The sequence below is a fragment of the Kogia breviceps genome, chromosome 4, assembly GCF_026419965.1.
Source record: "Kogia breviceps isolate mKogBre1 chromosome 4, mKogBre1 haplotype 1, whole genome shotgun sequence".
NCBI lineage: Eukaryota > Metazoa > Chordata > Mammalia > Artiodactyla > Physeteridae > Kogia > Kogia breviceps.
In genome coordinates, this window is record NC_081313.1 from 140,122,016 (window position 1) to 140,145,139 (window position 23,124).

Genomic DNA, 23,124 nt, shown 5'->3' on the forward strand with positions numbered 1-23,124 from the left:
AACCGTAGCACAGCAGAGTCCGATTTCACTGAACCATGAGCCACTGTCTGCCTCCACTCTCCTTATAAGAAAGATAACTCTCGGGCTTCCCTGTTGGCGCAGTGGTTGAGAATCCGCCTGCCGATGCAGGGGACACGGGTTCGTGCCCCGGTCCGGGAAGATCCCACATGCCGCGGAGCGGCTGGGCCCGTGAGCCATGGCCGCTGAGCCTGCACGTCCGGAGCCTGTGCTCCGCAACGGGAGAGGCCACAACAGTGAGAGGCCCGCGTACCAAAAAAAAAAAAAAAAAAAAAAAAAGAAATAACTCTCTGTTCATATTACTCTGGTCAGCTCATTGCGTTACTTGCAGACAACCACATCTGGCTACCTTTCGTTGGCTTTTGGTTAATAGACATTAATATAAATATTGACAAGATTAAGAAAAGATAAAGCTACTTGTGTATGCATGCAGATACATGCAATTTAGGTGGACCTTAATCCCCCAAGTTCTAAATTTGTGAGGATTTATGATGTATTCTGTTAGTAAATAGCAAGAACAATTAATTGAAGCTTATTTGAAAAGATGTTTGAGTATAAAAAGCCCTTAAAAATACCTCCTACTGTAGTCCCAGGGTGTCTAGTGCTATGCATATCAGAGGCTCATGAAATTTTGTTGACTTCATCAGGAAATATGTAAACAACAACAACAAAAGCTTCCACTGGTGTTTGCACTTGTCTGCTTGGCTCTGGTTCTCATCACTGTCTTAGCATCCTTGTGTTTTTGTCTGGCCCTAGTGAGGTGAAATGAAGTATGTACCTTTTCTCTTCAGCATATATTCCCAACAAATGTTGTGCTGCATATTCTGACTCTTAGGGGAGGTTTATGCAGGTCCCTAAGTACTGGAATTGGCTGAGCTAGGCCTGGTAAGCAAGTCTGTCTCAAGTGGATAAAACTCCTTTTTCTGGCAGGTAGACTCTTCTCTCTGCCTGTCAGACCCCTAAATCCAAAATCCTTCCTCCCAGTCCCTCTGAGGGAGCCTCAGAAATACAGGTATTGCTGGTCCCAGGAGTGAGCCAGCGTTCTGCTTTGTCCGTGGACTTGCCCAGAAGACAGAGGTCCAGTGGCTTTTCAATCAGTGTGAGCAGTGGCGCCCTTTCTTCTAGTGAAGTTTAGCAGAAGTCCAATATAGAAAATCAATAAAAGAATTGAAAATAGCTTGTCTTTTGTTGTGCTTCCTATGTGCTGGCTGGATACTGTGTTATGGGTTCTATATGTATCAATCTCTTTTAAACCTCACAACAGTACTATACTAGGGTTGTTTCCCATTTTACCGGTGAAAATACAGAAGCATAGAGTGGAGTTGTTTTATTAAAAATGGGAAGGAAGGCGGCTGGGTTTCCTGTTTGGTCTCATCTTTATCCCAAGGTCAATTCCTAAGATAGCCTCGTGGAACCCTCAGGAGTCCTGGAAACACAGTCTGAAAATCCTCTTCTAGTCAGAAGTCACAAACGCACATACCCTTCAGGAATGAAGCTGATCACCTGGGGGCTGTGGTCAAGTGGGGAATACACGCATCAGCTCAAGAGGGCAGCTGCCACTCAGTTTGGGACCATCATTGCCAAACTGTGCAGGTTACACAGAAACATGCCTGGTGGAGGATTCAGTTTGTGGGTCACTAACTTGAGACTTCAGGAGGAATGGTGAGGAGTGTGAAAACACAGCCTGAGGTCAGTCCACAAGGGTGCCATTAGCGGGTAAGATGCCCAGCCATGAAGGAAATAAAGGAGAAAAAACAAGCCCAGGGGTCTTTTCAGACACATGCATGTTTGGGTGGCCCATTATACTGACTAGTGAAGAATCATTTCTTCCCACTGTTTACCTACTGGCCTGAGTTATTTTTAAGCAAACCCTTCCCCTGCTCGGTTCTCTCTGCTCTTTACCATGTGTTTGCCAGTACTGGCCAGGCATCCAGTCTCACACCTCTTCTCCCACGCAACCCCCCTGACTGTCTTCTTATTTAAAGAAAAACAAGAGTATAATGGTGAACGATGAGACAATCTAAATTATACAGCAGGCAAAATGAGTCCTGAGGGAAGCTCCTTAGGAAGACTTTATTCCATTGCCACTTAGAAATATTGGTCCTCGCTGACACCCAAATGCGAACCAGACAGTTGGTAAAGGTGCCTCCAGCATGTGTCTATGAGGCCTTGGTATTTATGCAGCTATGCCCCCAGAAAGTGAGAGTGTGTGCAGATCTATCCATGCAGCCAGATTCTAAGCCATGCCTCCCTGCGTGCTTTAGAAGCTTGGTATCTGTAAGGGACTGCCTTCTGATTAAAGAGCTCATAGACATTAAGCAACTGTAAAAGTAAATACAGTCAGCACTTATTTATTTGTGACATGATGTGTGACATGAACTTTCCAGAATATAGCTGAAAGAAGGTTACACACAAAGACAGAAAGGGGGGCAGTAAATTTGGGAATTTGTGTAGATTGGTAGTTTTCAGATTTCTTGTTTCCCCTCTCCATTCCACTTTTCCTTCTTCCTCCCTCCCTGCCTCCTTCTTTCCCCTTCCCTTCCCTTCCCTCCCCTCCCCTCCCCTCCCCTCCCCTCCCCTCCCCTCCCCTCCCCTCTCCTCCCCTCCCCTTTCCTTTCTGTTCAGTTTTTCAAAAGAAATTGTATTCACAAGTCCAATATGTAAAACAGACAAAAATGGAGCTACACATGTCTCCTGTGGGGGCTGAAACCTCACTGATTGGGTCACCCCAGTACTCTCAGTATGATATCTGAGGCATTTCTAAGAAACTTCATTTTCCAACTGTAAGAAACAAATTTACATCACCATTGGAACTAGATTATTTCCAAGATCTTTCTCAGAACCAAGAAAAGAAGAACCATTTTCTCTTAAAGATGAAGAAACCAAGGTCTACAAGGGCCAGGTGACTTGTCCAGAGACACACAGAAAGTGCTAGAACCAGAGTGAGAACCCACTCATAATTCAGTGCTCCTTCTATACCCCTCGGAAATAGTTCAGGATGGGGGTTGAATCTTGACTCACCTAGCTATTAGCTGTGTAACCTTGGAAACATATTCATCATTTCTGTGGTCCCTCATTTGTAAAAGGACATAGAATGAGAATCCCACCTAATGCTTCTGCAAACATTCAATGAAACAAGGCATGTAGAGGACTCAAAACCTTGCTTAGCATATGTGGTAGGTGCTCAACAAATGTTAGTCGTACCATGCTGTCCCCCATCCTTTCTCTGTACCTTTCGGCTACAGAACATCAGAGTCGTGATTATGCCTGTTAATCTTGACAGAGCACGTCACCCAGAAAGCAGATAGAACTGGTCAAGGCACAGGATGTGTCCATATAATCCACAGCGCGCAAGGGACAGTTGACAGTAAAGCACAGTTGCAAAACCGAATACTATAAAGTCTGGAAAAAATTCCCACCCTTAATTTCCCAGTATTTGTTTCTTCCTATGTATATGGCATTGAGCAAAGCGCTTGAGAAGAGCTGACTCACCTTGGAGAAATGTCACATCCTTGCTGCATGAAGGCTCCCAAGGAGAACCACAAGCTGTTGAATATCCCAAACTCATTGGACTGGTCGCTGGTTGTCTGGTCCCGCCCTTCCTCAAACTCTTCACTGTGCCATTCGTAGGGGCTGAAGCGGCTGACCAGGAAAAGGACAACACTCACTCCAATGTAGGCGAAAACAATACACATCCAAATCTCATAAGCCAAAGGATCCAGGAAGGAGAAGACCCCTGGCTTGGACTTCTGTGGCTTTTTTATCATGATGGAGATCCCCAAACTCATAAATGGTTTGGAGAAATCTATCACCTCTTCCCGGACCAAGGTGATAGTTAAAGGGGCCACGGCCACATCTGCTCTCTGCAAAAAAAAAAACAAACGAACAAAAAAACGCCCTTTGAGTTCAGCAGCTCTCTGTTCTCTTGTTTTTCTCTTCACTGTGAATATTCTTTTGTAATCTTAAAGGATGTGAGAGTTGGAAAGAACCTTAGAAGTCCAAACCCTCCTACTCTCTATAAAATATTTATGGTAGATGGATGATCAGCTCAATATCTCACAGGAGAGATTATCCCATTCTTTGACAGTTCTAATTGTTAGGGGGGTCTTCCTCACCTTATGGAAGGGGGCTGTCATAATATCTGTTAGTTTTTGCCTGCCCAGCAGCCATGCCTTCTTCCTCTGGAAGAAGAACTACTCCTGCCCCACTCTCAGTCCTCCTGGTTCGGATGGGACTGATCGCCCTGGTTATGAGGTGAAGCATATCACCCAGGTCTGGCCATCGGTATACCCTACTCCCCTGGCCAGAATGGTTCATTCAAGGATGGCAGAGGACCCAAGACTCTTTAATGAGCATGAACCCTGAAAGTCAGAGTGAGAGATGATCCATGATGAAATAATTTGAGTCACCCTTAATTCAGGGCTTACCCTGGACTCCCTAGTATCACATGTCAATATACTCTTTTTTTTTTTTTTTTTTTTTTTTTTTTTTTTTGTGGTACGCGGGCCTCTCACTGTTGTGGCCTCTCCCGTTGCGGGGCACAGGCTCCGGACGCGCAGGCTCAGCGGCCATGGCTCACGGGCCCAGCCGCTCCGCGGCATGTGGGATCTTCCCGGACCAGGGCACGAACCTGTATCCCCTGCATCGGCAGGCGGATTCTCAACCACTGCGCCACCAGGGAAGCCCTCAATATACTCTTTTGTTTGTCCTCAGGAACATGATCTAGTCAGTCTGTTTGCTTAAGCCAGTTTGAGTTGGGCTTCTTTTACCTGCAACCAAGACATCCCTGGCTGACAAGGTAGTGAAGGCAAATTTAACTCGGTAAACATTTACTGGGCCCTTATTATGCGTAAGCCCTAGGCTAGAAGGGAAGCGGTGGTCTCTACACTCAGGGAATTACGAACTAGGAGGTGAGATTGGCACACACACACACACAATTTTCCAGTCTATAGACTGGAGACATGCTGTTTAAGAGATACAGAATGCTACAGGAGGTCAGGAAGGAATTAATCCTGGCTGGGGAGATCAGGAGCTGCGCCATCAGAGAGGTGACGTATAAATTGGCACTGAAGTGAGAGTAGGATTTCAACAGGTTGCTCGGGTACAGAATACATTCCCAGAGAAGGGAATCATGTGAGGAAAGCAGTTTCTCTCTGGCAGAGAGAAAGTAAAGTAGTATCACAATTTTGTTTTTCAAGGAGACTGCTAAGCAGTGCACAAATAACTCAGTTTTAAAAATGCATGTAGATAAACATAAAATGGTTGCAAGAAATGTTCATCTCTGTGCATCCAGCATGTGGTATCACCAGCCTTGCTCTTCTGTCTTTCCTCCCTCTGCCTAATGGCAGAAGCACTGGCATCTGTGCTATAAAATCCACTGCTCTCTTGGCCTGAGATCAAGAGATCCTGGAAACCTAACACGGTTCCATGGACAGATGCCATGACATTCATTTCTGAAATGAGAGGCATGTCTGTGTAAGTCTGTTGGAGGCGGATGGCTTTCTCTTATGATGCTGCGTAACAGTCCAGATGTGAGGCTGGGGACTGTGCAGACTCCGGCCCCGCCCAGCTGCCGGCTGGTGTTGCTTAGCAAAGATTTCCTCTGGTTACTCTCATTGGCTGGGATTTTTGAGAAGGCATTTTACATGGAATAAAAAGCCTGGCTTTAGAATGACTTAAGTTTCTCACTTATAGAAGGAAACTTTCTGTAAAGCAATGTGGGATTGAATATGTATTTCATAGTAATTCTTTTTTTCCCCTAACACCCGTTGCATAAATCTTGATACTTTTTACAAACACAAGCCATTGCCAGGAAGAAGATATCTCTTCTTTCCTCTGTAACCTAACACAGGTAGAAAAGGAAAGGGGCAGAAAAGTCATGGAAATGACTTAGAGGGAATGACCACAAGTTACCCAAAAGGGAGGTGGATGTCGAGCTTCTAAAGTGGTAAAGGGAATTGAATGGATTTGTCTGATGCCTCCGGATGTGAGTTAATAAAAGGGACTGTGAACTGGCAAAAAAGTCACAAAACCACATGATCTCATTGCTTAGTTCTTTTAGCAGTTCCAAGATTTATTCCATGGAACATTATTTTTAGAAGGATGTTAATAAGTATAACATGAAAATAAACACAAATGTAAACAGACTACTTTGAGGCAGGACTTCTCAGAACCTTTAAAAGACCACTATGCACTGAGAATTTCCAAGAGGGGTAAGTAGATGTAGTGTTTCCAAAATTCTTTGGCCGTGGACCCCTGAGGGTCTTCAAAAGGCACCCATATGCATAGGAGACACACACACAGTGGGAGATGCTTAAGTTCAGTGACCTCATTTTGCAGATAGGAAACCCAGGTCCAGAGAGGAAAGGTGGTTTGTGCAAAGCGGCAGTGTTTTCAGCTTGTTTGATGTTGACTGAGAGGTCTCAGGAGTTGATTTCCAGAACCTGAGGAAGTTACTGGACCTCTGCAGGATCAGTCGAGGGCAATGCTCATCTGGGAAAGTAGACCTGGCCGCTTTGCTTTGTGACTCACTGACCACGTGCCCTCGGGTGAGATGGTTGTCCTTTTGGATGTAAATTTCCTCTTTAGAAAAAGAGGCATAATAATTTTTGCTTTATCTATTGGAGAGCAGTGTTTTGTGAGAGTCAAAAGAATTCAAATACGTGAGAGTACTGTGACCCGTGGGCATTTCACAGGTGCTCAAAATTATTTTCTTAAACAGATGTCTTGTGACAGTGATTCTCAAACTTGAGCGTGCAGCACATCCAAAGCACCTTGGGTTTTTTAAAAAATCACAGATGGCAGAATTTCTAGATCACTGGGTCTGGAGAGACCTGAGAATGTGCATTTCTGACAAGTTCCCAGGTGATGCTGCTGCCTCCAGACTTTGAGAACTACTGACCCAGGAGATCCCCAAACAAAATACATCTGGAAAAAATCTTGGGTAAAGAGTAAACCGTGTTGATGCAGTAGGTAAAAGCAAAAATTGAAGAAAATTATCGGGGATGGAGATCCACTCTGAGCCAGGCACTGTTTAGGGGAACACTCCCCACTCCAGCCCTGGGATAAAGGATTCAGGGGTAACCCTTGGAGGAGGTCAGTGGCTCGCAGGAGTCATGTATCATGTAGCCAGTAAGCTGGCAGAGTCAGAATTCAAATCCAGGTGTCTGTCTCCCAAGTTCACCCTCTTTCCGCTTCATTAAGACAAAGAACGGGCAGGAAAGTCACTGAGAATCAGGCACAAAGCCATACCCATGCAAGAAGCAGAAATTTCATTTGCAGCCTGTGGCATCTGAGAATGCAGACACTGTTGCTATTCTCATCACTAGTTAATAGTGGCCTTAGGGTCCAGTGCTCAGATGGTATGATTTCTACAGAGGCGGTATGTCCCAGCATGCAGTATAAGAGCCAGGGCTGCATGTCCCGACTCTGCTCTGTGTCCTTTGCCAAACTGCCTAAGCTCCCCGGGTCTCAGTGTCCTCATCTATAAAATGTGGAAAATAATCATATCTACCTTCTGGGGTTGTTATGAGGAGTAAGTGAAATAATGTGGGTATTTAGCATAGTGCCTGCAATATACTACGTGCTGAAATGCCACTATTATAATTGTTGCTAAGAGCAAAAGGTAGCAAAAGGAAGGTGAGAGACACCTTGATTGATTTAGCTTATTTAACAGGCACAGAAGGAAGAGATTTGGAGGCCTCCGAATGAATTTTTCTGATCTTTGCTGGTTGTTTGTGGCTGAGAGATGCTTTCCCCAGACCCCTCTATTCTTCCTCGGTTGGTGGAGGGGGCAGAAAAAGAAAGCCAAACTGAAAAATCAAGAGAGGGCATCCATTTGGGCCCATCGTGGAGTTTTCAGAATATAGTTTTTACTGGGCAGAGAGGGACAGGCCTTCTGAAGGTGAGGGGAAGGGGAGGGCTGGCAGCTGAGGCATCCAGAGGCAATTTTGGTTTGTCACTGATGAGCCAGTGACCCATGACTAATGGCTGGCTACTGGGGGGCTTGTCCTTAGGATAATCATATCATTGTCCTGCTCAGATCATAGGCCTTGTCTAAGGGAACATGGGGTGAAGGTAAAGATGAATGTTGGTGGAGGTGAAAAGTTCACAGTAGTTGCCATGGGGATGACCTTAAGAGCTTGGTGGAGGTTCCCATGGAAACCAACCTCAAGATGCAGCATTAATCACCCAGATCTCTATCTTTCACCTGTGAAGCTTCCCAAAGGTGAGAGGCAGTAGAGGAGGAGAGAGGGTAGAAGCACATCCCCCTTCTCAACTCATGAACCATCTTCCCACATCATCTCAAAAGCCACCTTCCTAGAAAGGATTTTCTTTGTTCCATTTCTTTCTTCTTTGAATGGCTCTCATGGCCATCATGACTCCTATTGCCTTGATCTGAGACAATGAGATTTTAAAATCTCCTAAATAGTTGCTTCATCCTGACCAGAGCTCAACACCGGCTTGGGGCTCGGCATATGCTTCTGTTCAGAAACCCAGCCTGGAGTCTTTGATTTCTATGAGTGAAGCTGTGGTGGTCTCTTTCCTGCATGTGGTGGCAGGATTTTTCTTCCATTGCCTTTTGTTGTCCCTCTACTCGGGTATCTTCATGATCTTCCAGTGCCCACTGAATCAATCCACACTCTTTCCCTTGTCATTTCTTACTCAGACTTATCCCTGACTACTCATCCCAAGCCCTCTACAAAAATCATCAGTGTTTTCTCATTCTCCTTTCACACCTTACTTATTTCCATCACCATTCCATAGTTTAGAAATTCTTGGGCTGCCTTTCTCTCTATTTGAATATGGCCATGTTCAAGTTCTACATCTTTCTTGAGGGCTAGACACACTCATATTAGCCTTTTGCCTGAACCTTGATTCTCTGCTGTTTTACCATTCTCTCATTGTCTTTTCTACCCCATAAGATGTTAAGATCCTTGGGGACAGGCATCAGATCTTTTACTTCTCAATGATTCCTTAAACACTTAAAACAATTCAGGGCATTCAGTGGCTTCTCCAAGATGCTTCAGTTTATTGAAGATTTTATAGCAATTGTGTGTGGTCTTATTTCAAGTATGGTGAATGGAGTAGACCAATCCCTGTTCACAGATAACTGTTATATAAGGCAGGGTAAGCCATAAAAGAAGCAGAAGCTAAGTTCTACAAGGAAGGCAACAACAGTTAAAAAGGGTTCTCCCCATACCTGTTACAGGGAGAACGAAATGACATCTTGGAAGAAGTAGTATTTGATACAGGTTTGGGGGGAAGGGTAAGATTTTTTAGAGGTGCAGAATGGAAGGGGACTAGAGAACAGAGTGACTCAGGGTGGTTTGGCTGAAATGAAAGGTGCTAGAAGGGGCAAGTAACTAGAACGTTTGGTTGTATCCAGGCTACCCCCAACACCAGGGAAGAAATTCATATTGAGGGAGACATAAGTGACTGAGCAGGGAAGTAACACCTCAGCGGTCTGCCTTGAGAAAACTGATCTTGAAGCTAAACTATCACCTGTATTGGGTGATGATCAACTGAAGTCACAAGACTGAGCTGAGTTTGGCTGAAGGAGCTGGGGCCAGGAAATTGAACAAAAAATGTCTTAAGATATGGGATTTTTGGATTCCTCATCTTTTCGGCATCAGTAATACTAAATTATGGGGTCTAATAGGCATCTACGGGCAGGGCCAGCCAACCACCAAATGATTTTCTGTCAACCTCTCTGCCTCTGCTTGCAATTGCCCACCCTGTAGGGAACTTACTCCATAGACCAGCTCTCCCACCATGCCATTCCAAGCCTTTGTGTCAGGGTCGCGGGCTCCATATTTCCCATCACTGACGATCTCAAGACGGTAGGAGTAGCCCACATGCTTGGCAATCTCTGCTGCCAGCTCTACACAGTAGCCCTCGTAGCGGTCATTGCCTTCAAACTGGTTGGCATTCTTCTTAAGCATCACATAAGGATCTTCCTGGTGGAGAAATGGGAGACAGAGAATGTGGGTTTTGGGTTCACTCTTGCGGAGGGAGGCCTTTGGCGTGCTGGAGGAGGATGTCTCCAACATTGCTAAACTTTGGGGAAGTCTCTCTGGCCCCTAAATCCACTTCCTGCATTTCTGCTCCCCCCATTACAAAACTTCTTGGGTTAAGGAAGCAAACTATTAAAATAGAATGTTTCACTGAGATGCCATGCCTAGCTTTTCAAGTTGTTCCAGGAGCTCTTGTATTTTTTGAAGGTGTTGGGGGAATAACCCTTAAATAGGCTCCAACTGTCTCATCACTGAAAATCATAGCAGCTTTACTTTTATTCACTTAAGGTGCTGGACTTTAGGGAACTTGCTTTGAAAATGGCTTCTACTAAGGAAGGGTAGAGTCAGAACCACTACAATTTAGTCTCACCCTTATGTTTTTTTTTTTTTTTTTTTGGTACGCGGGCCTCTCACTGCTGTGGCCTCTCCCGTTGCAGAGCACAGGCTTCGGACACGCCGGCTCAGCAGCCATGGCTCATGGGCCCAGCAGCTCCGTGACATGTGGGATCTTCACGGACTGGGGCATGAACCCATATCCCCTGCATTAGCAGGTGGACTCTCAACCACTGTGCCACCAGGGAAGCCCACCCTTATGTTTTATATATATGGGAAACTATGGCTCAAAGGAGGGTAAGCGACTTACTTATCCAAGAGCACAAAGTGAATTCATGGCAGAGCCAGAGAGCAAAAGTCCCTCTGACTTTCAGGATATTTATTCCCTTTTTACTTCCTCTTTCTACCGACCACACAGTTTTGGCAAGAAGAATGACCAGCTTTCACTCCTGGGAAAACCTTTGTGTTGGTCTGTCTCACATCCCAGGTAACCTCCATGAAGGACTGAGTACTCACTAGGATTGTAGTGACGATGTATGTTCTATTCTGGACACTTGAGTTATCCCCCCCGGCTTGAGCATCCGTGGCTGCAGGGACAAACTTATCATCTTCATTCCAGTAACCAATCTGTTAAAGAGAGGAAGGTGGTGACATAAGGTGATCCAGGCTCCTCAGGAATGGCCCACTCTGGGTCCCCCAGCCAACACCAGACAGGAAATCAAGGAGCTGAGCATCACACCAGCAATTCTGGACACACCAGGTTCTGAAGTATTGGTAGATATAAACAACAAGAGACAAGATGCTCTCTAGGTCCTTCCATTCCCTGCCCCCCGCCATGAAAATCCTCATCATGATGGGTAAGCCTGAAAATTGCCTCTTAAGGGGCAAGGGTTTAACTGTTGACACAGCTAAATTGTTACGTACAATGCGAGTCAGGGCCATAGAGATTTAATTCCCTGCAGTTGTTCACAAGGCCAAACCCCTCCTTCTCCCATGCCTAGTAAACCCTTCTCCTCCTGAGCTCATTCTGAAGTGTAGTTGGAATCATATGATTTAAACCTTACATTTTTTTGGTTTCCTTTTTAGGTTAACTGTATTTTTGCATCTGGATTTAACTTTCTAGGTGATGGTTATTTTATCCTTTATTTATTTCTTTCTCTTATTTCCAATTTTTGACCTATTATAATACTGAGAATATAGTCGTGCCTGCAAACACTGATTGACAACATTATTTTTTTAAAAAACTTAGTATTTATTTATCCTGACTCATTTTCCAAGGTCTTTTAGCAAATACTTATTGGATCCCTATTGTGTGTAAGACTCCGAGCTAAAACATTGGTGGTATCATGGCAGGGTTGAGAAAGATACAGAGCAGTCTCGGAGATGGTCCTTGCTCTGAGGATCCCTCCAGTCTCTTTGGGAAGATAAGACACACACATGCACGTGGCCCCAGAAGTGACAAGTGAGTGGCTCAGGTAGCTTGAGCCTAAGGAGTTTGGAGAAGCAGAAGCCAAGTATGGAACCTATGCTGGGAAAAAGGCAGCAGGAGGAGGTGAGGCTTAAGTCATGAGGGATGGAAAGGTTGAGCCTAAACCTGTCAGGTCAGAGAGAAGATAAACCAAGATGGGAAGGCAGGAATCTGCCCAGATATGTAAGTTCAGTGGGTCCTGAGTGGAGGATAGGGTTAGTCCAATAGGGCAGTGGGTGCTTGGGTCTAGGTAGCAGAGGGATTGGAAGGCCAGGCTAAGTGGTGTAGACTTTATTCTGAAGGCAACAGGGAGTCATGGAAGGTTTGGGAAGAGCAGATTGGCATGGCTAATACACACACACACACACACACACACACACACACACACACACTCCACACACACCCCTATCTCTATCTTTTATTTTATTTTATTTTAGTTTTTAGCTGTGTTGGGTCTTTGTTGCTATGCATGGGCTTTCTCTAGTTGCGGTGCATGGGCTTATTGCGGTGGCTTCTCTTGTTGTGGAGCATGGGCTCTAGGCGCGCTAGTTTCAGTAGTTGTGGCACGTGGGCTCAGTAGTTGTGGCTCACAGGCTCTAGAGCACAGGCTTAGTAGTTGTGGCTCACAGGCTTAGTTGCTGTACAGCATGTCGGATCTTCCTGGACCAGGGCTCGAACCCATGTCCTCTGCATTGGCAGGTGGGTTCTTAATCACTGTGCCACCAGCAAGTCCTTGTCTTTATATATCTTTAGACCATTGTGTTTTGTTTTGTGGTCATTCCACTGGCTGTAGTTGTAAAGACAGGAAGGAGAACTGAAGCGCATGTGCAGAGGGAGGAGCAGGTCTCCTAAGTCAGCCCGGGTTCACAAAATCCAAGGCACACTCAAATGTCACCTTCACCTTGATGTCTTTCCCAGTCCCCTCAGAAAGAAACAATTCTCCCTGCCATTTCACTGCCATTAACAACAATAGTAATAATTGCCAACATTGATCATGTTCTTGCTCTGTCAGAGGCTGTTTGATAGTTTTTGTGCCAGTTCATCTGGCTTAGAAGAGTTTGTTAACTTGCAAGGTGACGGTGGCGATGCAGCTGAGAAGTGGCTGAGCTCAGCCTGGCATGGCGGTCATCTGTCTCCAGGGGCAGTTTTTCATCATGATGCTGTTCTTTCTGAGAGGGGGCTTAGCCCTGGGCTGGGAATCATATTAGCTGACAGTTATTGATTGCTTTTTGTGTTTTAGGCACTCTTCTAAGTGTTTTTTTATGTTTTAGCTTCTCTCATCCACACAATAACCTATGAGGTGGGTAATCAATTATCACTCCTATTTTTTTTTTTTTTCTTTTTTTGCGATACGTGGGCCTCTCACTGTTTTGACCTCTCCCGTTGCGGAGCACAGGCTCCGAACGCGCAGGCCCAGCGGCCATGGCTCACGGGCCCAGCCGCTCTGCGGCATGTGGGATCTTCCCGGACCGGGGCACGAACCCGTGTCCCCTGCATCGGCAGGCGGACTCTCAACCACGGCGCCACCAGGGAAGCCCTATCACTCCTATTTTAAATGTGAAGAAACTGAGATGTAGGGGAAGTGGGGTAACTTTCCCAAGGCCGCAGGAGAGTCGTGGAGCCAGGATCGGAGCCAGGCAGGCTGATCGCAGGGCTGTGTCCTTCTGTGTTCCGCTAGGCTGCCAGCTGGCCCTGAGCGCCTCGTGTTGGTTCCCATTGGCCCCGTGGTCTAGCTGTTGGCATGTCTGTCCCCATCTCTCCACGATGCTGTGGGCTTCTCAGGGACAAAGCTAGAGGCCTATTTGTTCTAGGACCCCTTTCTTAGGGCCACAGATTGTACCACAGAGAAGCAGCTCGGGAAAGGTTTGTTGAGAGAATGAGTGCATCCAACATGGAGACAGTGGATCCTGTTCATGCTGAGACAGTTCAGAGGCCTGAAGGGGGTTAGGGGGAGCTGTCTCTCAGGACACTGGGTCAAGGTTTGCCCTCATGCCGGCATGGGTACCATGTTGCCTGTGTGGGGCACTTTCAGTCAGCCTGGAAGTGGACATGTCTCTCTAATGACACAGAACCAGAAACTTAGATTTCTGGAATATCAGATCCAAAAGAGGCCTGAAGAATCATTTCCTCCAACCTCTTCCTTTTTTACAGAGAGGGAAAGAGAAGTTCGGAGACTAGGGGACTTGCTCAAAACCAGAATGTAGTCCTGCCTCCCCCATTTTGCTAGGCCAGTGTTCCATGGGACCCTAGGGCATCTGCAAAGGCCCTTCACCACTTTCGTGGGAGGTGAGGGGTCAGAGAAGAGGGGGAAAGCCCTGGGTTCCTCACCCTTGCTTCAATAGGCAGTTCTGCTTTCAATCTATTTCACCCTTTGAGATTCCCCTTAAGAGTTCATTTTTACAAGGAGCCCATTCATTGAAAAATAACTCTTGGGCTTCCCTGGTGGCGCAGTGGTTGAGAATCCGCCTGCCGATGCAGGGGACACGGGTTCGTGCCCCGGTCTGGGAAGATCCAACGTGCCGCGGAGCGGCTGGGCCCGTGAGCCATGGCCGCTGAGCCTGTGCTACACAACAGGAGGGGCCACAACAGTGAGAGGCCCGTGTACCGCAAAAAAAAAAAAAAAGAAAGAAAAATAACTCTTTAAAACCATTATTGTAGCATATCGTGGGGCGAGTTTAAAAAAAGAATTTCCAAACTACTTTCCTAACACTTAACTGTATTTTACTCCTCACCTATGCAAATAGCACAGACAGGCTTGGGATTATTTTCTCTGTTTTACAGAAAAGAAAACAGGCTTGGGGAGATCAGATGATCTAACTTGTATAGATTAAACAGCAGATTAGTGGCAGGGCATAGGAGCCAAGTCATGGACTTCAAAGGTAAAATTATTGAATATAATCCATACACACTTGGGAGACGATCAAGCAAATGTAATTGCCATTTTCTTTCCCCCTGTAGTTGATGCTATGGTGTTTTCATGCCCTTCTCTTTCCTTTCCTCCTCCTTTTCTTCCTTCTCTCTCTTCAGGATTAGTCACAGGTTTAGTTGTTCTTAGTTGCTCAAACTCAACAACCATCAGCCTTGAGGAAGTTGCCTTCTTTGACATGCAACCAAGTTCTCTAAAATCTATTGTGTTTTCATAGGTAGTATTTTTAAAAGTGATGGCTTGATGGTCCAGAGATTGGTCTCTGGCATCAGACAGACCTGTTTTAAAAGGTAGACTTTTCTTATTAGTAACTGTATGACCTTGGGCCAGTTACTCGACCTCAGTGGGCCTCAGTCCCTGCTCTGTAGAATGGATACAACAAGAGTACCTGTCTCGCAGGGCTACTGTGGGAACCAAATGCGTTAATGCATGGACAACAGTACGCATAGTGCGTGGTTCATATTAAGTTGCTAGTAAACTAAAAAATGATATCCAGTAGGGTAATGCCTGATTGAAGGCTAACAGGCTTCTATACTGCAGTACATTTCAGTTTCATTTTACTATTGAACATTGTCAATATCCAAAAGAAGTGTATATTATGGAGTATTTCTCAAACTCATTTGACAGCATAACCCTCTTTACATGCAGAATGTCCTAGGATAAATGGTGTAAAACCCACAAAGCACACCTCCAAAATATCAAGTTATTTGATCAAAGAGAGGGGAAAAAAAGCAAGATAAATCTGTACAGACCAGATTTATATGGCTTAGAAAGAGGTTTTAATTTTTAAGAATAGGGATCCTTCAGAGCTAGTATTATAGCACTAATGTTAAATCGGTATCTATAAAAATTATTGTCTAGCTTGGCTTATATCAAAAGCTAGAGGAACAGTTAAATGTTGTAAACAAACTTATTTTATTCCTAACCCTTTTGTAGGGAAATAAAAACTATTGCCAGTCAGAAGAGCAGGGTGATGCCAAAACCCAGCTTGCCCCTCATGTAAGCTAGCGGGCTGAGAAATCTCGTTCCACATTTTGATGAAAAGAAAGCTGGCAAAGATTTTTGAAGGGACATTGCACTTCAGAGATGAGAGCAAATTTCCCTTTCTTAGAGAAATGGGCTGGATTATTATACAGCCCTTTGATTCTCTACTGAGGATATGTAGGAACTTTGATTCTATCTCAAAGTAAATCAGAGCTAGTAGTTTGGTAAAAATTGGGGCCCACCGTTCAGGAGAGGATTTAAACAATTCTGACAGTGAGAGGTCTTCTCTTGGGGCCAGTTATAATCTTTGATCTCCTGTTTTCCATCTACCTCTAAAGATTTTTTGAATATAGGAAATGAGTCTAGATGATAGATTAGATTTTTTTAAGTAAATGAAGTCTAAAAAGGAGATGATCATTGAACAGTAAATTCAATTGATTTACCTTGCATAGTCATCAAATCAGATTAACACATTTTTAGCTCTAAGCTTCCTCTGAAGACACAGCCCCTGACTTCCAAAAATGAGATCCATTATAATACATTTTTAAAAAGGAAGATGTCTCTTGTGGCAAAGACAACCTGATGACCCCCAAGGATTCTTGTTCACCTTCCAGAGCATACAGGTATGGTGGGAAGTAGCTACCTGGACAGCAGTTGCATTTCCCAGCCTTCCATATGTCTAGGTGGGCCAGGTGATTGGGTTGGCCAGTGGAAAGCAGCAGAAGTGATGCACATCTCTCCTAGCCTGACTCCCCCAAATCTCCAGCACAGTTTGTAGTATCTTTCTTCCTCACCTGTTAGCTGGCTGTTGATAGCCAGGAAGACCCAAACAGACAGTGGAGCCTCCATAAGCCTGAGTCTTAATCACAGCCCCCAGCCCCCATACTGGTCACTGGGTGAACAAGAATGAGACCTTTGTTGCATTAAACAGCTGAGATTTTAAAGTTTATCTGTTACTGCGCCTAGGGTTATCTTAACTAACACACTTAAAGAATTTGAACTTCTATGTGTTAACTTTATCTGAGTTCTGCTTGAGGTGTATTTTTTTTTTTTTTTTCTTTTTTTTGTGGTACGCAGGCCTCTCACCGCTGTGGCCTCTCCCGTTGCGGAGCACAGGCCCCGGAGGCGCAGGCTCAGCGGCCATGGCTCACGGGCCCAGACGCTCCGCGGCATGTGGGATCTTCCCGGACGGGGGCACGAACCCGTGTCCCCTGCATTGGCAGGTGGACTCTCGACCACTGTGCCACCAGGGAAGCCCTTGAGGTGTTTTTAAATTAAATTTGCCAGCAATTTTTTTTTTCTTAGTTGCTGGCAGATCTATGGAAATATGGGCCAGAGTAGTATGCTCCCTGGTTGCTCAGCAACATTCAATACACTACCCACTCATTTAATGAACAACCACTTATTTGCATGTGCTTACTATGCGTCAATATATTGTAGGCACTGAGGATACAGTAAATAACGGAACCACGTCCCTGTGTTTAGAGAGCTGACATTTTAGGGACAAGGAGGTGGAGAAGAAGGGAAGAAAGACAATATATATCCAGACCAGGGGTCATCAAACTTTAAAGAGCTAGACTGCAAATATTTTAGGCTTTGCAGGTCATACAGTCTCTGTAGCCATTACTCATCTCTGCTGTCATAGTGCGGACGCAGCTATAGATGATACCTAAACAAATGAGTTTGGCTGTATTCCAAAAAAAGAAAAAAAAACTCTATTTATGGACCCTGAAATTGTAATCTCATATAATTTTTACATATCATGAAGTAGTCATCTTTTGATTTATTTCAACCACTTCCAAATGTAAAAATCATTAGCTCATGGGCTGTACAAAAACAGGCATTTGGCTGAATTTGGCCTGCAGGCTGAAGTTTACCAGCCTCAGTAGAGATCAGTAAACCAACAAGAATATATCAGAAGGGGTAAGCACTGTGAAAAATTGGGACAGTGGGTTTGTGCTGGGTGGATGGGGGTCACTTTAGATAGCTTGGTCAGGGATGGCCTCTCCGAAGTGACTTTGCTTGGGCCAGACTTGAGTGACAAGGGGAGACACTGCCTATGAAACTACAGTGATTGAGAATGTCGGGTAAAGGAACAGAAAGATGCTAGGGTAGCTGTGGAGTTATGAGCCCGAGAGGGAGGAGCAAGCGCTGATATCAGAGGGTTGCAGCGTCTGGGATTCTGAAGGTCAAGACAAGAAGTTCTATTTTACCTGCAGTAGGAAGCCAGTCAAAAGCTTTAGGCAGAGAAGCAATATAACCTGAGGTATGTTTGAAAGTTATCACTGGCTCTTGTGTTGGGAAAATGGCCTTCTCGAGGGGCAAGAACATGGCCAGCAGGACTAGTGACGGGTGAGGAGGCTCCTGAGTGAGTCAGGCAGGTGTGGAAGGTGGCTTGGGCTCTGGGGTCAGCAGTGGAAATGGAGAGAAGTGGTTGGATTGAAGCTCTGTCTTAGAGCTCCACCAGGTCTCAGTATGTCCAAAGTTGGGTGGCAAGAGGATTTAAAGAAAAAACTTCCAAAGGACATCTGGACTGGAGAGCTGTGCATTGACATCAGTAGGACTTTGTGTCACTGTCTTCCCTGCCCAGTCTTTCCTTTCCAGTTATACTTGGGTCAGAACTGGGGATGACAAACTGGGGGCATGGCAGCGGGATACATATCAAGCTGAAATGAGACTTGGCCATTTCAAGTCCAAAATTAGCTACAGGACCAGTAGTGATGGGCAGAGATGGTGAAATCAACAATGATGGTCCCTTCATGAAAGACCTTGGAGAATTTTCCTACACATCTCTCTTGGCAGCCAGTTACCAGAATCTGTGATCCTACTTGAATTTGACAAGGTATTTTATTTGGATAGAGGTCCCTAAATCAGCACCCCATGGTGAAGTGGAGTCTTTGAATGGGATTTCCCAAGGATTTAGCTTTAGTGGAGCCAGTGCCCTTTCTGGCGTTTGAAGATCCTAAGCATTTGATGGATGTATGTGTAGAGCACACACATTTCAGTAGGATGTCAAAATGGACCCAGATAACTTGAGGGTGTGTTGGCGGATCGGTGGCCAGGATATGTGCCTAAAGATCAGGAGAGAGTCCTCAAGGCCCCCCATCGAGCAGCAGTAGCCCCTCTATTACCTACACCAGGTAAGGCCAGGCACTGCTCACTGAAACCAGCACAACAAGGTCACCGTGAATCTGAGAAATTACTTTGTTAGGAGGCTGATTGAGTAAGAGGCCTGAAGCCACAGATGTGGAGGAATTGATTGTCCTTAAGTCAGATTCCCCGTAAACAAAGGATGCTTAAGCCCACATTCTAGGAAAGGATTTAGTCAATGGAAAGTAAGTTGAAAAACAGCCCCAGGATCTGAAAAATAAAGCACAACGATTTGCTTGTGGATTTTAAGGTTACTCTGTAATTTCTATTTGCTGGTTTATCCATTCCATGGGCTTGCACAGCCTGACTCACTCAAAATCAAGGCTGACATAAAAATCCCTGTGGCCTAAAGAAGGCAGTTGAAACAAACAAACCAAACATGGGCTGAATGTCCACTCCATGCCAGGGGCTACTTTTGGGAATCCCTTGATACAGGCAAGTGGGTAGCAGACATTGTTTCATTCAGTGCTGATGGCAACCCTGTGAGGTAAAGGGCATTATTCCCCGTTTGGAGATGATGTAACTGAGGTCCAAGGAGGCTAGGTTGTTCAAGGTCACGTGCCTATAGTAAAGAGTAAGGCAGAGACTTAATTCAGGTCGTGTCTGTCTCCAAAGCCTGAGCTTATAACCATTCTGCCAGTGTATCTCACCAAACCACCCAGAGCATCATGGACCTCCACAGGTTGGGAATAGAAAGCATGAGCAGAGCTGTTATGTAGAACTTGCTGGAATGATGGAAATGATCTGTTGAATATACATCTGTGCTCTGTCTAGTATGGCAGCCACTAGCCACCTGCGGTTACTGAGCACTTGACATGTGGCTAGTGCAACTGAGGTACTTTTAAATTTTAATTATTTAGAATTAAAGTTAAATGTCCATCCATGGCTAGCGGCAACTGTATTTGACAGCACAGGCATAGAGAGCATCAAGTTTGAGAGATGAAGACCCAGTCTTCAATGTGCCAGGCACAGCCCTCAGAAATTCTGCACTCGTTAGATCATTTAATCCTCTCTGTGAGCCTATGAGATTGGCATTGTTATGGTGACCCCCACTTAAGGCACAAAGAACCTGATTTATTTGTCTAGAATCACAGGCTGGTAAGTGGTGATGCCAGGATTGAGTCCCAGGATTCCAGAGCTAATACTCTGATCCATGACACCCTACTAGCTTTATACCATGTGTGCAATGCTGTTTAGCCATTACGCTGTGCCACCCCAAGGAACTAGGAATGTGATGAAGGCCATGGACGGTAAAATAGAGGCTGCCACGAGGCATAACAAGGGAGCCTAGGGAAGGCTTCCCTGAGGAGTAACATTTTCTCTGAGTGTTGAAGGTTGAGGAGGAATTGGCCAGGCAAAAGAAGGGGATGGGGCTTCCCTGGTGGCGCAGTGGTTGAGAGTCCGCCTGCCGATGCAGGGGACACGGGTTCGTGCCCCGGTCCGGGAGGATCCCACATGCCACGGAGCGGCTGGGCCCGTGAGCCATGGCCACTGAGCCTGTGTGTCCAGAGCCTGTGCTCCGCAACGGGAGAGGCCACAACAGTGAGAGGCCCGCGTATTGCAAAAAAAAAAAAAAAAAAAAAAGAAGGGGATGGAGTAGGGGGAGTCCTAGGCAGAGGGGACACGTTTGAAGGCTGGGAGGTGAGAAAGAACATAGTGTATTCCTGGAAGTGAAAGTTGATCAGAATGACTGGAGTGGAAGGAGGAAGGAAGTGAGTGTCGAGGGTCAAGGTCAGAGAAATTGGCAGAGGCCAGAGCACAGAGTGTAGTAGAATTCTGAATGTTTTCTCCAAGAATTTGAATGTTGTTCCAAAATGTTTAATATGCATACATATTATACATACATACATATACACAAACTAAATTTCACTTATACTTCTATGTGGAAAGTAGAGGGGATACGACCAAGTGTGGATCAGGAGAAGATGGTTCACTTCCTCAATAAATCATCATTCTCAAGTTCTTACTTTGGAATCCTATAGGAGCAGCAGGGACATTTTATACACATCTATTACTTTATATTTTCACAGTAATTTCCCATCCCTTTGATCTTCACAAGCACCCCAAGACAAAGCTAGAGAGTTTTTTCATCTCCGTTTAATCTCCTCGATTCTCAGAGGAAGGAACTGACTTGCCCCAAGTCCCAGCTGGTTAGTGGCAGAGCTGAGGCTAGAATCCTCATTGCCTGCATCTCTTCTAAGAGATCCAGTCCAGGAAAGTGGGCTTCCAAGGCCCTCAGCTCTGGCCTGAGCCTCTGCTCAGCCCTCTCCTCCCCGAGGAACTGAAGCAAAGGGACCTTTACCTTTCGGATGCCGTCGTGCTTCATTTCGATCACATGGAGGGTGTAGTTGGTCCGGCGTCCTTTCTCATTAAATTGCACATTTCCTGTCAAGCCTTCAAACCGCACCTGGAAAAGAAAGCCAGGTGGTGACCAGTGAACCCTGAAGTTGCGCTTCATGTTTGTTCATCGGTTTGCTTTTTCTGCTGAAGTGAAAGTCCAGAACCTGAGGAAGTTACATGGGATGAGGTCTTGGAGTAGCATCAATACTAAACACCTCTCTACTCCTTTGCCTGTAGCAGTCATCACTGTCAGAGTACAGTTCTCTTGCCTACTAAACTGAAATTCATCCTGAAAACTTTTTCACCCATTGCTTTAGGCAAACAGTACCAGTGGATCACAGTAGATCCTACTAGGCAATCTCCATGCCGTCCTCAGTCAAACACCCCCATCAGGACTACCACTGTGAGAAAGACCACTCCTCAGGTGCACACCTTCAGATGTAGAAACTGAAGGAGACCTGCAAAGGAAGAGATTGGTGTGCCATCCCTGGTGAGTCAGGAGGAGACTCAGGACCAGGAGCTGGCCTTGTGATGCCTTGGGCTATGCCTCAATATGGCTTCTTAGTTCCTTTGTGAGTCCAGGGATTACAACACTTGGGAGCCTAAAGACCTAGAATTGGGAGACCTGGATTTTACCCCAACTTTCCTTTGAACAGCCAAGTGACTTTGGGCAATTTGCCTCTCTAAGTCTCAAACTTCCTGCCCCATCTACCTTAAATGACACAGCAAATGTGAAAGGGCTGTGCAAACTTTAAAGCACCTGAGGAGATCCTTTATAAGACCAGAGCCTTTCAATAGGTCTCAGCTGGTGGAATCAAGATGCGTATTGGAAGCCCCCAAATACACTGCGTGGGACTTCTCCACAAACGAGACAGATTAAACTTCCATGGCTTCTTATCTCCAAGTTCATTTTAAAGGCCAGGTAGTCAACATGGGGGATCCAGGGCCTTTGGAACCAAGCCTGCTGCTCTGGAGGTGACCAACAAAATTTATCTGCCCTCAAACGGGGGATGAGTCTAGCTGTGTATCATCAGCTTGAGTATAAGAAATCACATTCTCCAGTGATGATCCACCATGTGTCCTCAGATCAGTCTGGCCTAAGGCCAGTGAGATAAGCCTGTACCTGTAACCAATATTAACCCGGCCCTTTAACCCAGCATTATTTATTTATTTATTTATTTATAATTTATTTATTTTTTTATCCTTAGCCTCCTCCCGTCCCCAAACTTCACATTGTTTTGGGCTTTAGGACCCCCTATGTCTCTTAATATTAAGTTTTCTAACTATGTCTTAATGCTTTTTTAAAGCTGAGCTCTTTGATTTTTGTGTTTTGTCCTTTCTCTTAAGATGAAAATATTAGTTTGTAATGATATTAACATAATTACTTATTTGCTTTATCCACGTATGTAAATATATACACACATATACATATATATATAAAACAGAATAGGAATAGCAATATTGCTAACGTAAGACTGCTGAATGAAGTTTAAATTTGTTTTTTTGTTCCTTCACATTATATCCCCATTGGAAATGTACAGACACGATATTGTGTTTTATTATTTTTTTGATATTTTTTCCAGTTTTTATTTATTTATTTATTTATTTTAACATCTTTATTGGAGTATAACAGTTTTACAATGGTGTGTTAGTTTCTGCTTTACAACAAAGTGAATCAGTTATACATATACATATGTTCCCATATCTCTTCCCTCTTGTGTCACCCTCCCTCCCACCCTCCCTATCCCACCCCTCTAGGTGGTCACAAAACACAGAGGTGATCTCCCTGTGCTATGCGGCTGCTTCCCACTAGCTATCTGATTTACATTTGGTAGTGTGTATATGTCCCTGCCACTCTCTCACTTCGTCACAGCTTACCCTTCCCCCTC

General features: G+C 45.1%; 1 protein-coding gene across 4 annotated transcripts in view; it reads right to left on the bottom strand.

Moving 5' to 3' along the window:
• Positions 1-23,124, bottom strand: part of GRIA1 (glutamate ionotropic receptor AMPA type subunit 1) — a 306,641-nt gene that overhangs the window by 85,554 nt on the left and 197,963 nt on the right. For all 4 annotated transcript variants that reach the window (XM_067032026.1, XM_067032027.1, XM_059061568.2 and 1 more), the window contains exons 8-11: positions 21,198-21,302; positions 10,884-10,994; positions 9,771-9,977; positions 3,511-3,881 (exon numbers count right to left, since the gene is read on the bottom strand). In XM_067032026.1, the coding sequence (XP_066888127.1) occupies positions 3,511-3,881; positions 9,771-9,977; positions 10,884-10,994; positions 21,198-21,302 (794 nt within the window). The remainder of the gene's footprint in view (positions 1-3,510; positions 3,882-9,770; positions 9,978-10,883; positions 10,995-21,197; positions 21,303-23,124) is intronic.